This window comes from Corvus hawaiiensis, chromosome 3, assembly GCF_020740725.1.
Source record: "Corvus hawaiiensis isolate bCorHaw1 chromosome 3, bCorHaw1.pri.cur, whole genome shotgun sequence".
NCBI classification, from domain to species: Eukaryota; Metazoa; Chordata; class Aves; order Passeriformes; family Corvidae; genus Corvus; species Corvus hawaiiensis.
In genome coordinates this window covers 5,596,821-5,612,071 of record NC_063215.1, presented here as the reverse complement: position 1 = coordinate 5,612,071, position 15,251 = coordinate 5,596,821, and the positions used below count along the sequence as shown (strand labels likewise).

At 36.7% G+C, this 15,251-nt stretch overlaps 2 protein-coding genes across 9 annotated transcripts in view; one reads left to right on the top strand and one right to left on the bottom strand.

The window, feature by feature from the left end:
- The window catches only part of SUPT3H (SPT3 homolog, SAGA and STAGA complex component), a 257,849-nt gene that overhangs the window by 3,403 nt on the left and 239,195 nt on the right, over positions 1 to 15,251 (top strand). For all 4 annotated transcript variants that reach the window (XM_048297277.1, XM_048297276.1, XM_048297275.1 and 1 more), the window contains exon 2: positions 7,142 to 7,236. In XM_048297277.1, coding sequence (XP_048153234.1) covers positions 7,142 to 7,236 — 95 coding nt within the window. The remainder of the gene's footprint in view (positions 1 to 7,141; positions 7,237 to 15,251) is intronic.
- Positions 1 to 15,251, bottom strand: part of RUNX2 (RUNX family transcription factor 2) — a 215,991-nt gene that overhangs the window by 179,122 nt on the left and 21,618 nt on the right. The gene's annotated exons all lie outside the window — the stretch shown is intronic.

The following is a 15,251-nucleotide window of genomic DNA, read 5'->3' as shown; positions in this document are numbered from 1 at the left end:
GAAAGATGCCATTTTGAAAGGAGACGAAGGCAGGTGAAGGTTTAGAGACAGAAGTGCAAGGAAAATACAGTTTAAAGCTAATGATAACTTGGTTATGCTTCACAGAAAATCTGTGTTTCTGTTAGTAAACCCTTAAATTTTAATTTACTTTAAATAGAACTAAAGGCAAACCAGGACCCATACTCACTAATGGAGTTGCTTGCTGGCCAGTGAGCAGTAAAATATATTGACAGAGCTAACCTGACCTCTGCATATTAATACAGGAATGCTTTACTCATCAGAAAAAGCAAAATACTGAGCAAGTCACAATTTGGGGCTTGTTCATCCTTGCATGCTGGAATCAAGCATGCAAGTTCCTGATGACTTGGAAGCTTTTTTTTTTTTTATCACCAGACCTGTGAGCACACCTTGTGTTTTCTTCACTGAAAATTGTCAGTGGTTCCCACAGGAAGGTCATGGCCATGGACTTGCATCTCTATATAATTATTAAATAATTGGTGTGGAAGGTTTGTAATTCTAATGTATTAAGAAAAAACAATTGCTAGTTGAAATAAATTCAGAGTCAGATTCTGAAAGCTGTGGAAACTTTTCTGTTAGTTTTGGGTTGTTTGGTCTTTACACTGTTTTCTTAAAGTATTTTTAGGAAGGAAGGAAAAAATAATTTGTGCTTAATTTGCAGTGCTGTTAATGGCCACTGTGGCACAAAGCTCTGCAAAAGAGTGTGTGCATTCAGTCCAGAGGGAGGAGGGTGTATATATTAGATTCATTTTGCCTGCTTCCATGTTAAAAACAAAGGCTGGGGTTAGGGAAGGACAGAGCTCTGATTAGACTGGAGTTGGAAACTCTGACAAGTGTTTGTGACCACCTCCAGATGGGGAGGCAGAGCTCTTGTGTAAAATTATTCTCTATATTTTCCAGTCTCAGATCAAACAGTCACATCTGTATATTAGTATTCTTTCAGTAGTCCAGACCATTCTGGAGTATTGGTCTGGTTCAGAAGAGGCTTAAAGTAACTGTCATGTCTAACTTGGGAATGGACAAATAATAGCTTCAAGTATGAGGACATGCAGAGTCATTTCGAGTACACAGTGGAGTCAGAAGGTTTTTTTTTAGTCTGAGGTTGCTTTAGTGACTTTTCTTTCCTTGCTAAGTCATTGAGAGAGTTGTGCTTGTTTACTGCTTTCATGTAAGGTCTTCAGTAAAAGTAATGCACAAAGATACTCTATGAGATGCAGAAATGAACGTGAAGGATTATTTTATCTTCCGGGATGTTGAACAGGACAGTTCTAAAGATAAAATCATTAGGATGCATGTTATTCTTTGGATGAAAATCTACACCTATATGTATTAGAAAATTTGTTTTACCTGTTATCAGTCATGCATGTTTCTTCTCTAACTTCTACATGGGAATGAATGACTGAATTGCCTTTTAAACGGACAGGGGGAAATGATGTTCAGTTGTATTCCTTGTATTCGTGTGGGCTTTCTAAGCATGTTCTGTTCCAAGAGAGTGTCATGGTTAAAGATGAGATGCTTATTTGTGTGGGTGGTGAAAGCTGGGCTGTGCATTGACAGCTATAAGATGAATTTTTCTTTCTGGTATTCAGTTTAAAATAAAACTATCCTAAGAATCTGGTCTATCAAGTAATAAATGGAAGCAGCAGCAGCAGATGTAATGTGTTATTCTTAGAATGAACAGTGCCTGCATTCTGCGAAGTATTTGTGATACTTTGTTAATTAATTAAAAATGAAAGAAAGCTGAGATGGCAGCCTGAGCTTTGAACAATATTCTTGTGTGCAGACCCAGTGCAGATGTGTCACTGCCTGCTCACAGATTGCTTCTAATCCTGTATTTGGTCTGACTGTTCCCTGAAAGTTTGTGCCTTTGCTTTATCTGCTTGGCTTTTTAAGATGCTGTGCTTAGAGAATATGGAAGTTATTCATCCTATTTCCTGTAAACAAAAACATTTCTTAATTGTGGCCCAAAAAGCTGATAGTTTTTGACCTGAACAGGTTAGAGGATGATAAAGTAATTTCATTTTATACTATCAGTCATTATTTTGTTATAAATCCTAGATCACGCATGCACTGTGCTTATCTGAGACCCTTTAGAGTGTTTCTAGTTCCAGCCTGCTTGAACAGCTCAAGAGTACTTAAGGACTTCACGCTTAGTGTTTTAATTTTCAGTTATTGTGTGCTACTGGTAGAGTGGGTGATAAGCAAAACAATATATGTACTCTTGCATTTGGTTATGGGATATTGGGGTTTTTTTTAACTTTCTCTTATTTTTCATTGTTTTGAGCATACACTCAGAAAGCCAGTCTTGCATGTGTTCAGCAGGGTTATGGGTGTGTTTTTGTTTTTTAAAAGAAGTTCAGTAACAAAAATATGTTATTTCCTGTAGTTAATTAAGTTCTTACATCTCCAGTCCTAAAAGACTTATCATATACCCTCTTGTCACTGGTGAGGCCATGAAATACTCAGCGGTAACAGACTAGTTAATCTAATTACTCTGAAACAGAGGGTGTGAAAACAAAAGGATTAATTTTAATTTTGTGTTAATTCATAGTTATATTGGCTTTTCTTTTCTTCCTGTTTTGTTTGAGTTTATATAAATGAAAATTTGTCAGTCTTTAAATTTTTGCATGGTTTCAGGTTATATGCAAAATGTATTTATGAAAAGATTGATGTGATAACCACGTTAGATGTATGCTTGATGAATTAAATCATTGTAATGGTAACTTCTCTGTGTTAAGTGTAAAAGGTTTTGCAGGGACACTGCCATTTTTTGGTAATCCTGCACCTTCTTTAGTGTATAACAGAGACATCAGATAAAATCTCTGCGAATCCACTTTTGTTTTAAACTAACCCAGTGCAGACTTATGTATTTTTTTTACTTTTGGTGAAGTGAAAATTGTATTACTATTAACATTTGCTCTTCCTGAGTGAGTTTAGATCAGCTGTCAGGCAGTCTGTTAGAGGACTGTTCTGTAGTGACTGTTTGGATGCATCTTTCTCCTAGATCTTCGTATGACATTTCAGCAGTGGGGATTGGTGAAAGTATCTGAGTAGTATTTCAAAAGCCTTGACTGAGTCTCTGTTATTCAGCCTGGAGAAGGGGAGATCTCACAGCACCTTCCACTACCTAGAGGGGCTCCAAGAGAGCTGGAGAGGGTGTGCAGTGATGGGACTAGGGGGAATGGCTTTAAGCTGAAAGCAGGGAGATTTAGATTAGATAAAGAGAAGAAGCTCTTTGCTGTGAGGGTGGTGAGGCACTGGAACAGAGGAGCTGTGTCAGCCCTCCTCTGGAAGTGTTCATGGCCAGCTTGGATGGGGCCCTCAGCAAGCTGGTCTGATGGAAAGTGTCCCTGCACCTGGCAGGGGATTGGACTGAGATGAGTTTTAAGATACCCTCTAAGACAAACCATTCTGGGATATGATTTTATATATATATATTTGTATTTAAATATAGTATGGGATATTGCCTAAGTGTATAACCCTTCTATCAAATTCAAGTTTTAGGGGCAGTGGAATTCCAATTTTTATGTCTCTCAGCTGGATCTTGAATAAATACGTGGGTTATACAGATCACTTACTGATTTTAGAAAAGTCAGTGTAAGTTAATATTGCTTGGTAATTTCAGAATGGATATGGATATGAAGGAGGGTTATGGGTTATGAAACAGAAATCTGCCCAGGTATATTACTGTGGTGAGAGAGATGGACCTAAACTTGATAAAAAGTGACTTAAAATTTGTTTCCCTCAACTGATAACTTTTGTTCTGCTGATTCATATGGCACAAGTGTTTTCTGTTATGACTCTTCAATGTAAAAGACATAGAGATTACAGTAGATGCTTTTAAACATTTATATGTGATAATATATACCTTTTAATGTGTGTTTTTTACTATACATTTGATTGCAATGTTTTACTGATGAGAAGAGAATTTATAAAAACTGGACCTACTTGGGTACGAACTCATAATTACCAGTCCAAATAGTGTTAATCAGAAGTTATCTTCTTGCTAGAGTTCATGATTAAAATGCAGCACATTGAAATAATCTGTGACCTAATCTGAACATCTGAATTCATTTTGTAGAATATGGCAAACAGCTGCATTTCAGTTTGGAGCTAAAACAAATACAGTATATCGACCCATTGAAGATCACTGTAGGCTTTTCAGTTCCATGATAGCTGTACTTATTGAAGAAAATTGATTTGAGAGTGCTTCTGCTTTTGAATGATCCTTTTTTTTTTTTTTTTTTTTAATGTCCGGAAGAAAGGAAATAGAACATACGGAGGATGGGACTTTGATGTGTAAAGACGTTAATTATCTAGACCATCAAACAAAATGTGGGCTGTGGAAGTAATTATTGTTAAGGGTCTGATGAAGCCTGACAAGCTGTTGGTTTTTTATGTCAAGAAAATGCTGTACACCTGCTTGATTTGAAAGTTAAATCACTTGGTTGCAATAGGAAGACCCAAGTTTTTAGTGAAGCAGTAGCTGATAAGCTTTCAGCTCTCAAACCACTGAGATGTACAGCCCTTCAAGTTTTTTTAATTAAACTGTTCTTGTCCCCTTGGAGGGCAGGAACCTAAAGGAGGTTTTGCTCTAGAATAGGACATGCATGAATCACAGGTCTTATGCTGTGAGGAGGCAACTGTGGAACTGACCCCATGGTTTTTGGGAATTTTGGGAGAATGCTTCATAAATTAGCAGAACAGAACCTCATGGATAAAGCACATTGTCTGTTATGGATGTTCAAAGAAAATACTTATATGCTTCAAGTGATGTAATTAGTTTTAAAAAACTCTAAATTAAAAAAAAAACTTTGAGTGTTACTTTTTAATGAATACAGTGTTAATTCTCTATTTAGGAGTATTGGTACTGTGGTATTGGATATGAATATATAGCTACTAAAATTAAGCATACTTAGTCCCAATTAAATGATGAACAACAAAATACATATACATTTCTGAATCTTTAGGCTGTTTCTGCTAAGGTGGATACCATGGCAGCTTCCTCTTAACTCCCATGGATATACAGAGCTTTCCTATAAATACTGGCACCTTTCTATGTTACAGAGGGTTTTAACTTGTTTTTTCTTTTTTAAGCTCACTAATTTGAGTGTTTAGGTTAGATGACTCTGGTAACTGCTGATTATGGCAGGATCCTGACAACACTTTAGCCTTGTGTGTAACTAACTGTGATTAAAATCAGACTTGAGTGGGAGCAAACTTGTGATTCAAGTTACACATGTGCATAAGTGCTTGCAGGATGGGGAACTAAATTAGAATCTGCCTGAAGATGAACTGAAGTCTGATAATCTACATGAAAGCATTAATAGAAAAATTAAACTTATGACACCAAGTTGGGTGGGGTAGGGAGGCTGTACAAAGGGATCTGGACAGGCTGGATCAATTGACCAAGGCCAGTTGTGTGAGGTTCAACACGTTCAAGTGCTGGGTGCTGTACCTAAATCACGATAAGCTCGTGCAGTGCTGCAGACTGGGGCAGAGTGGCTGAAAAGCTGCTCAGTAGAAAAGGACCTGGGGGTGCTGGTCAACAGCAGCTGAATGTGAGCCAGCTGTGCCCAGGTGGCCAAGAGGGCCAGTGGTACCTGGCTTGTACCAGCAACAGTGTGGCCAGCAGGACCAGGGCAGTGATTTTCCCCCTGTGCTCAGCACTGCTGGGGCCACACCTCGGGTGCTGTGTTCAGTTTTGGGCCCCTCAGTCCAGGAAGGACATTGAGGGGCTGGAGAGTGTCCAGAGAAGGGAACGGAGCTGGGGAGGGGTCTGGAGCTCAAGTCTGGTGAGGAGCAGCTGGGGGGGCTCAGCCTGGAGGAGAGGAGGCTTGCGGGGGAAAATGTCACTCTTTACAGCTCCCTGACAGGAGGAGAAAGCCAGGTGGGGGTCGGACTCTTCTCTTGTGTACAAAGCCATAGGAGAAGAGGAAACAGCCTCAGGTTGTGCCAAGGGAGGTTTTGGATACTGGGAAAAGCTTCTTCACAGAAAGGGTGGTCAAACACTGGAACAGGCTGCCCTGGGAAGTGGTGGCATAGATTTCTATTCTAGAAAACAATCTTATCCTTTGAATTTTAAAGTAGAGAAAGGAAGGATCTCTTATAGCACAGCAAAATATATCGACATACAGCTTTTATTGTTGCTGCTACTAATGGTGCAAGAAATGAGCAGTACAACTCAATTGTTACTAGTGTGCAACAAACTAGAAGACTAAGAAATATAGCGGCAATATGTCCTGTTTATCGGGGGACTTACATAGTATGCAGTTTTTTTTATTAATTTTTTTGAAGGGAAAAATGAAACTCCCTTTTACATACAGAGTTTTCCATAATTAAATTTTGCTTATTCAGTCCCTCATGAAATTAATTTTTTTTTAAATTAAACAGTTCAAAGCCATTTGACTTGCATATTATTAAAGATGAAAATGTAGATTTATTAATTACTTCATAGAATAAGAGTAAAATTGTCCTGGGTTTGCTTTGGAGTTCTTGAATGAAAAATTTATATAGAAAAGCTGAAAAATACTTCGTATAAAGACAGTACCTTCAGTGCTATGAGTATTATGATGGTGGTCAGGTCTCACTCTTTCTAATGCATTTTTGTTTTAAGAATTTAAGTAGTGTGTGTGTGAAGGGGGTGTTTAATGAAGGAAGTTTCTGATCTCTGTGCTCATCAAGTTTTAGCTGGCTCTTTCCAAGAATCTCTTTTACTCCTCTTAGCTTTGTTGGAGATGGTGCGGATGTGATTTACTGGTGGTTAGGATATGCAGGAATATAAGAGGATGATCGGACAGCAGAGATTCTGGCGTCTATGAATACCATCTATTCCGGAATAGTGGTGTTTTTATCTTAATGCTTTTCCACTAGTACTTTTTAGGGTACTTCTAAATAATATTTTAGAATTAGTGTGTGTTTCCAATACTTAGGTTACAGTAAACATCAACTCAAGTTTTCTAGTGCCTCACATAGGCTTCTTTTTTGCATGCAGAATCTTTACTTGCCATGTTACTCCAAATATCTTTTCTTCCTTTTAAATACATAGTGTGAAGCATACATGTGCTCTCTTGGAAATGGAATACAAGTATTGTAAAGTGCTGTTATTTCTCTGTTTACCCAGATGAGCAGCACTGTGGCCAGCCCGATGTCAGCAGTTCCCTCTTCAAGCAGTGGAAGAAAATCAACAAGCTTTACACCTGAATTGCAGAGTATGATGTGAGTAATCAGTCAAAATATCTGGTAGTATCTGCATTGTGTATTCATCTTTTAGCTGATTTCTTAGAATGTGTGAATAAGGGTGATGGGGGAAAGAAGAGCAGGTACTAGTAATGGAGCTGTTAGTGTTTTACTTCTGATTTGTAAAACATTTAGAGATGATTTGAGTAAATAAAACCCACATCTTCTACTGAGAGCTAATACTGCTGAGTAAAGAAATATATTTTTAATATATACTTTAGAAATCTTTAGAGTCCTGTATTTCTCAGCCCTTCATCAAAGAAAGCTAAGCTTCCAGTTGCCATATATACTTTTAAAATAAATACTTTCTATTAACATCCTTCAGTGCTAATACAGAGAGATAGACTGCTGAGATCATAATATTGCTGATGAAATTATGATATGGAATGCTTGTAAATAATTTTTTGACAGACAGGAAGTAAAGTTGTTAAAAAAATAAGTTACTTATTCTTTTAAATGAACAGGGGATTCTTAGAAACCCAGTTCCAAGCTGTGGTATTATATCATTTTGTAATTTGGTGGTGAGAGTAAAGCTGTGTTGCTTTTAGTCATGTGTTGTGGATTTACCTTCACTGTTCTCTAAAAATTTCTCGCCTGAATTGCTACATGGGCAGTAGATACATAAGGAGTTACTTGTCTCCATTAAATTCTACAAAGAGTTCTCTTTGCAAAAGTGAAAGATGCAATTTGTTTTCAGTTAAATGTCCTTAGGAGACCACTAGATCGTTGTCAGGTGGATCATGAGATAGCTTCCACTGGAGTATTTTTCAGTATAATGTAAATAAGATATAGTTTTTTCTTGTGCATTGAATATTCTAATGTTGATGAGTACATTGTTACAGGCCCAGTGTTCTACTGTATTGAGTTCTCTTTGGATAGAAAAATATTACTGCTCTCTCTCCTTCAAGAGAATTCTGTTTGCTAATTGTTCACATCTCTTAAGGTCATCTATGCTGAAAAATACAACTGTTGTTCTTGGTTGAAAAAAATAACTCTTAACTGTGTTTAAAAAATGAAACAGCAGCCCTGAACTTCAGAGTCAAATCCTGCGCATCAGTTTGGATCAGTATCTGGGGCGCCTGCATTTTATTGGATTGTGGACTTCCTGATAAAGTGTTTTGAAACTCCCCTTCCCCGCCAGTGTACACACGATTCTGTCAGAATGTAGAAGTTATTGTTGGCCATACAAATGGAAGGAATAGACATTTTCCTTTTGCTTCAGAACTGGTGCAGTTATCCTTTGAAAGCTGTGCAAACAGATCATCTGTGCTCCAGAGTAACATATTTCACAGCTTCATTAAACTGGTAGGAACTGAGGAAATTCCTGGACTGCAATGAGCACATTAAAACTTAAATTTTTATTGTTTGCTGGGACAGAAAAAAAAGGAGACTCTTGAAAATGATAGAGTGCCAGGGATGAACCATGCAGAAAAAAGGACAACTGTTTCCTTTGGCTTGGGCCATAAAATGAAGTTATGCCTTTAAAAGAACTTTCTGTGCTTTGACAGAAGCTGACGTTTTTTATAAACGATGTGATTTAGGAAGTTACAGATTCTCCTGTTTAGGCGATTTATAACAAAATCCTGCTGACATCTTAAGATCCTGGGAAATAGCAAAGATTGGAGCAATACAGTGCAAAAAAGGTAACGTCTTCTTAAAGAAAAGAAAATAGAGGCTATCTCTGCATGGTTTGGTATTGTGGAGAAGCCTATTTGCTATGGATTTCATGGAGTAATGTGAAGAATAACTTCAACTTGCCCTGCCTTTCTCAACAAAATGTGTGCAGCAAGACTATGAACTCGCGAGAAATAAGTCATATAGAGACATTAAGTGCTAATCCAGAATGTCATGTGGTAGTTTGTGTTGATATTAAAAATAGGCTGTTGGATTTTAGGGATTTAGAAGGCAGAAGGAAGAGAGAGAAACTGTATTTTTGGAGTAGAATATCAAATCCTGTTGTAAACCAGTGGCAAGATCTGGAAATCTCTGGATAAGAATATCTCATGGTCTGAAGGTGGTATAACTTGCAGCACAGAAGTGTTGAGCCAGTGTTTGATTCCATGGAATGCTTAAATTTACATGTAACATTAAGCTTGTGAGTAATCACATTTAAGGTGAGGAGGTTATTCATATGCTACATCTGTTACATACACTACACCTGTTTTTGAACCACAGCATTTTAAGGGAATAAGCTGAATCCTGTTGTAGAATTGTGTTTTTAAGATAAGCTCAGAAGGGTTTTTCTGATTTATTTGAGAAGGCAAGAAATGTATAGGAGTCTTGAAATCATAAAGTACTGCAAAAAGAGCTGTCTTAAGATGTGTACAAGTTTTTCATTGTATACATTGATATTTTACTAATGAAATGATTCTGTTTTTCCATTAAGAATATTTAAGATATGTCCTTGGATTTGAAGAAATTTTTGTGTTTGTTGAGAAAAGAATCTGGTTTGTATGTTGCCTACATAGTACTGTGTAATTGGTGATAGTGCATGTGCTGATTTCCTTAAGACGAATGCTTCTTAATCAGATTGTCACAGATCTCCCAAACACAAGTCAATTTGCAGTGCACTACCTTTTGCATGGTTATATTTAGCTTTTAATTGTTAAGACCTTGGAATTAAATTATATTTATCTTATACTAGTTTAGAAGAGCAAAGTGCTATATGGAGCTTGCTTTGGTTTCTACATCCTTTATTTGTATTTGGATTTTTTATTATGGTACCATGGATTGTACAGGAGTAGGTGTTAATAATTTAAAAAAGAGTTTTCAGCACATCTAGTGCATTTTGCTGAGGTTTGTTTTACTTAATTTCGTTTGGCTGATCTACAACCTGTTTCCAAACTAACTGCTCATGGGCTGCATTTAAATTACAGTTCTGCCCAGTAGATTCACAACCACGCTGATTTTACCGTAGCCATTAAAATTCATAGTTTGGTAGAGATCATCTATTTTCTAATATAAGCACTACTTACAGAGTGAATTCCTGGAGACCCTGACAGTCTAAAGACTTATGCTGAGCAATTTGCAGCTATAGTGGGAGGTTTTTATCCCCTGCTCAGTAAAATGTCTTGACTTCTCAAAGCTATTTTAGCTATTTACGAAAATACTAATTACTGTGATCTGAAGTTCCTTAATTAGTCCTTGTAGAAAGCTTCATACCAAAAATCAAAATTTGATGGTACAACACTATAAGGTTTTAATGGTGGAAGTAGTGAAGAAAACTATGTTTTAATTGTGTTTAGTTAAGTCTTTCTGGTTATCTACTGTATTTACAGTAGTTAGTATTAAAACAATAATATCCATTGCTATGATATCAAATTTAATACTGCTCCTAATTGGTTGTGTCTTTTCAGACATTGAAAATGTGTCCAGGTATTTCAAATGCAATTCTTACTCAACTTCTTCCAGCTTGTAGCTTACACTCACCTCTGATACACTTCAGTGTTGTGTTAGTGTGTAATAGAGATACTATAAATTCTTCACATTCCCTTTTTGTTTATGAATATATTATTTTTAATGTATTTTTTCCTTTTTTAGCATTTAGCAAATTATGGGAGAAACTGGGTAAGAACTGGGGCCAGTTCTTAAACCTTTATTTCATTAAAACTCTTTGAACTTGTCTCCCTGACTCTTGGGATATTTACATGATCCCTGTTATTAAACATTTGAATGGTTTTGTAATGTTGTCAATAATATTTCTCATTTCAGACTGGGTAATAAAGAGTGGTTCTAGACCTCTGGTCACTCAAGGAGTATCTAGAATGAACATATTTTTATTTCAGGCTTGCCAACACTGCATGATATATTTTTTTTTCCCCTATATATAGCATGAGCTATAAAATCTACTCTTTATTGCCTGTTGCATCCTTGCGCACTTGTCAATCAAATAAATTATCTTTTGGGGTTCTGCTTATTTAGGATTTCTCATCCATTCTGAGATGACAACATCTTTAGGAATATAATTCTAAATTTTTGAATGTGAAATGAAATAACAGAGGAAGCGTGGTCTCTGAACTGATATGTTGTCCCGTTGGATAACCTCTGCTGACGTGACTTGGATTACAATTTGTTCACCCCATAATCCTTGGAAGATCTCACTGATTTCTTCTAGTATTTGATGCCAAATTTATTTTCATATCCAGAAATGAAAATTCTGTTTGATAACAACATTGCTTATGTATGGTAAAATAGTTTTCTTATCAGAGTGTTCAGGGAACTTGTTGCTCAGTGCTGAAGAAATGCCCACTTCATGTAGCAGTAAAGAAATCCTGTGATTCAGGAGCTGTGCTTTGCTAGACTGGCTTGTGTTTGTGTGTTAATCCAGTTGTGAATGTCCTTATAAGTATCCCCCAAATACTTTTGAGTCACTCACATTACATGCTAACTAAAAAAAAGTACACAATATGCATTTCGTGCTGTTTACAGGACATAATTTAATGTTGAACATTTTACCTAAAGAGTTTCATTATGACTTAAGATAACTTCTAAAATACATTCTCTCTCTGATTTCTAGGTATTGTACAAAATCTTTGCCATTCTTGCTAGCTGTTAGGGTCAGCTGGCTACTTGGTTTTTGATAAACATTGAATTTTGTTATTCTAGTCTTCAAAACACAAATGGCTTTTTTATCTCTCTTTGTGACAATGGGTTTTGTTGCTGCTAAGTCCAGTTTGCATTTGTTAAACTGTGTCCTTGATTATTTTGTGGTTTTATTATTTTTCCAGTACACCTAAATGTGTCAGCTTGACTCATCCTGTGAGGCAGATACAAATATGGGGACTGCCATTTCCCTCCTGCCAGGTTCCTCATGAGGTTTCACCTCATTCCAGGTTCAGTTCTTCCCCAGGAAAAAGAGTTTTTAGAGAGTTGGCTTTCATATGTCTTAGGTTTCATGGAAAGCTGAGCTCATGCAGACCTTGATTCTACTTGAAACAAGTAAATGATTATAGAGACTAGGAAGTTATGCTGAATAGACAGTTTAGATTATTGTTTTTAATAAAATGGTCCAGAATTTATCTAGCATGGAATGAGTGTGTGCTTGAGCTGAATGTTAATAATTATGTATTATATCACACTGTATGATGAGATATTGTAGTACTCGGACAACCCTGCTGTGACTGTTACCTTAAGGCTTCTTTTGGTTGTGTGTTTATCCATCTTTGCTTTGACGTTGATCAGTAAAATCATCTGACTTCAGATAGTTCGTTTGGAATGATGGTGGAAGAAAACATCAGTAATGACCTGGCTGAGGGAGTTCTTTGGTTAACCAAACTGTAATTTGGGACTGTAAAGAATTTCTCTATTCTGTCCCATACTTGTTTACCATATTTGAACCCAGAATTGTGCTGAGATTGCACTGTTTAAAAATAAATAACTAGTTTAGCCTACTGAGCCGAAACCCTTCCCTGCAAAGATGCAAAGAGCACTTTTCCCCCCTTGGGCAGAGACGATGGAAGGGCAGTGGCAGCAGATGTGGTACGTGGTTATCAGATCATGTGTGGCTGTTCCTGTCTACCTCATTAAATACATGAGGCAAGAGTGGCATGGGATAGAAAACGAGGGGCAGAACTAAGTTTTCCTTTTATAGGTAGGATGGAATACAGGAAGGAAATTCATTAGAGAGAAATTACTACAGCTTATTCTGATGCGGATGTGGTATTTTTAAGCTTTTAAAGGCAGAGTCTCTTTGCACAGCACTTAGCTCAACAGAATTTTGCTGAGGAGGCCTGATAGGGTTTGCAGAACTGGTAATAAAAGATGTAAGAGCTGAAATGGAGTGAGTTTCAGAAAAGCTATTTGAAAATTCATTTTTCAGGCTTCCACATTTCTGTACTGCATTTAAAGTGTAGTTATTTTAGACCTCCCTTTTCCAATACTGCAGTTTCATTTTACCTTTTAGTAGCAGAGTTCACTTGAAGTACAACCTGAACTTGACCTTATTAGTGTCAAACAGTCTGAAATACACTCATTTTATCTCTTGCTTCTTTCTCTTTGTTGTTGCTGAATATCCTGTCCCTACTTATGAAAGAGCAAGAGGTGACGGAGGATCTTAATTAACATATGGAGTAGTACCCACATAGAGCAAAGAAATTGTTGAGCGTCTATACAGACTTATGAAGGAACGTTTCTGTGACTAATTTCAAAATTACATTTGTACTCAGCCTGGAAAAGAAACACGAGAAGGATGTTTTTATGAGGGAAGACTGGAGATATTAATCTGGGTAACAGCTTTTTCTATAAACAAAATTAGCTGAAGTTTAGCATTAGTCTGGGTTATGTGTATCTTGTGTTTCTGCTCTACTAGTACTTTATTTTTCTCTTGTCAGTTCAAAGTTAATGTAAGTTTTGCAGTTCATTTGTGAAATCAGTTTTGCTAAGTATGAGAACAGTTTCTCTAAGGGTACTGTGTGCTCTGTTCTACTCAGTTTGTTCTGAGTTGGATACAGCTTCTCAAGCTTCCTGTGTTTGAAATTTTGTTTTGAATTGAAATATTTTAAGATATATGGTTCCAGGATTTTGAGCTTAGATTCCTGAAACTTTCTGGTTTCAGGTTTTGACAGGTTGCTTTAAGGTATCATCAAGTACCTAAGTAAAAGATTATAAAATTTGGAAATTACTTACCATACTTGAGTGAAGACATATATATTGTAACCAAATACTGATTAAGCCATAAATTAATATGATAATTAAATTCAGCATTTTTTTTTCCGTTTTTATTTCTCCGGTGTAATAAATTGCAGTACATTAGTTCTAACAGACTGAACCTGAAAAATCCAGTTTAGCTGTAACTGTGACCAGAACTGGCAGATGCTGCTGAAGTCTTTAAACTGCAGCTTCTTGCATCATTTGCAGTCTGTTTGTTTTAGTCACATTTAATTTGATACTACAGATTGTATGTGTTGGTGTGCAGTATTGTTACAAGACATTATTCATCTGTACAGAAGAGCAGCAAGGTGGACATTATAGCTGTACTTGTGTTTTTCATTCTTCTGAAGTCATTCTGCCCCATGGAATTATTTCAGGTTGGATTAGGTAATTAATTGGAAATGTACAGTTAGAATGTCTGTAGGTGACCAGAGTTAGAAGAAGGAAAGTGGAGGTTGCTCTGTGTCCTGGGTGTCTATATTGGAGCAACTTCCTCGTCTAGGAGCTATTTCTGGCTCATTTAGCTCTTAGCTCTGTGGCATTGGAGGTCACTGCTTGTCTTTTTTTTTTTTTTTTAATTATATACATTTTTACTTTTTTCCCCTAAAGCACAAAAGCTGTATAATCCTCCCCAGGTGTTGCTGGGGTGATGCTGAAGTCTGTCCCCATGATACGTGCCCATTTCTTCGGAGGTGCCTGACAGCCCTGAGCAGTTACAGAAATGTGCTTGTTTTTCTCTATCATTGCGAGTTCAACATAGTAATTTAGACTATGACGTTCTCCCTAAATTGGTCTGGAAGGTGATTCGTTTATCCTTGAATCCCACACTGGCTCTGGGACTTAGAATGAACCAGCTAAATAATGGTAGATGGAGTATTTCTCCCCCTGCATAGGTTCTAGTACTTTATGAGTATATAACATCATCGATTTTCTTTTTTTTTTTTTTTTTTTTAATGTAAATGTATAAATAGCTTTATTGTACTCTTAATTTTCATCAGGTTAATCTACTTACTCCTCTATTTGACTTTGTTACATGTATAATAAATATGTAAAAAAATCTATATAATATACTGTGTATTAAATGTCACTGTCTCTTTATATTATGAAGTTTAATTTTAAATTCCATAGACCAGTATTTGATCTTTTCATGTGTTACTGTATGACCTTTTCTAATGACACATGAAGGCATTGCAGTGACTAGAAGGGAGCCCATCCTCCCCTCGACAGCTCCTAGGGCTGTGAAGTAACTGAATAGTGTTTCTTTTAGCTTGACTCTAGAAATGGTAAATAATAGCTTCAGAGTTGTGATAAAACTGGATGGCAGAAATGGCCAAGTGTCGAAGTGG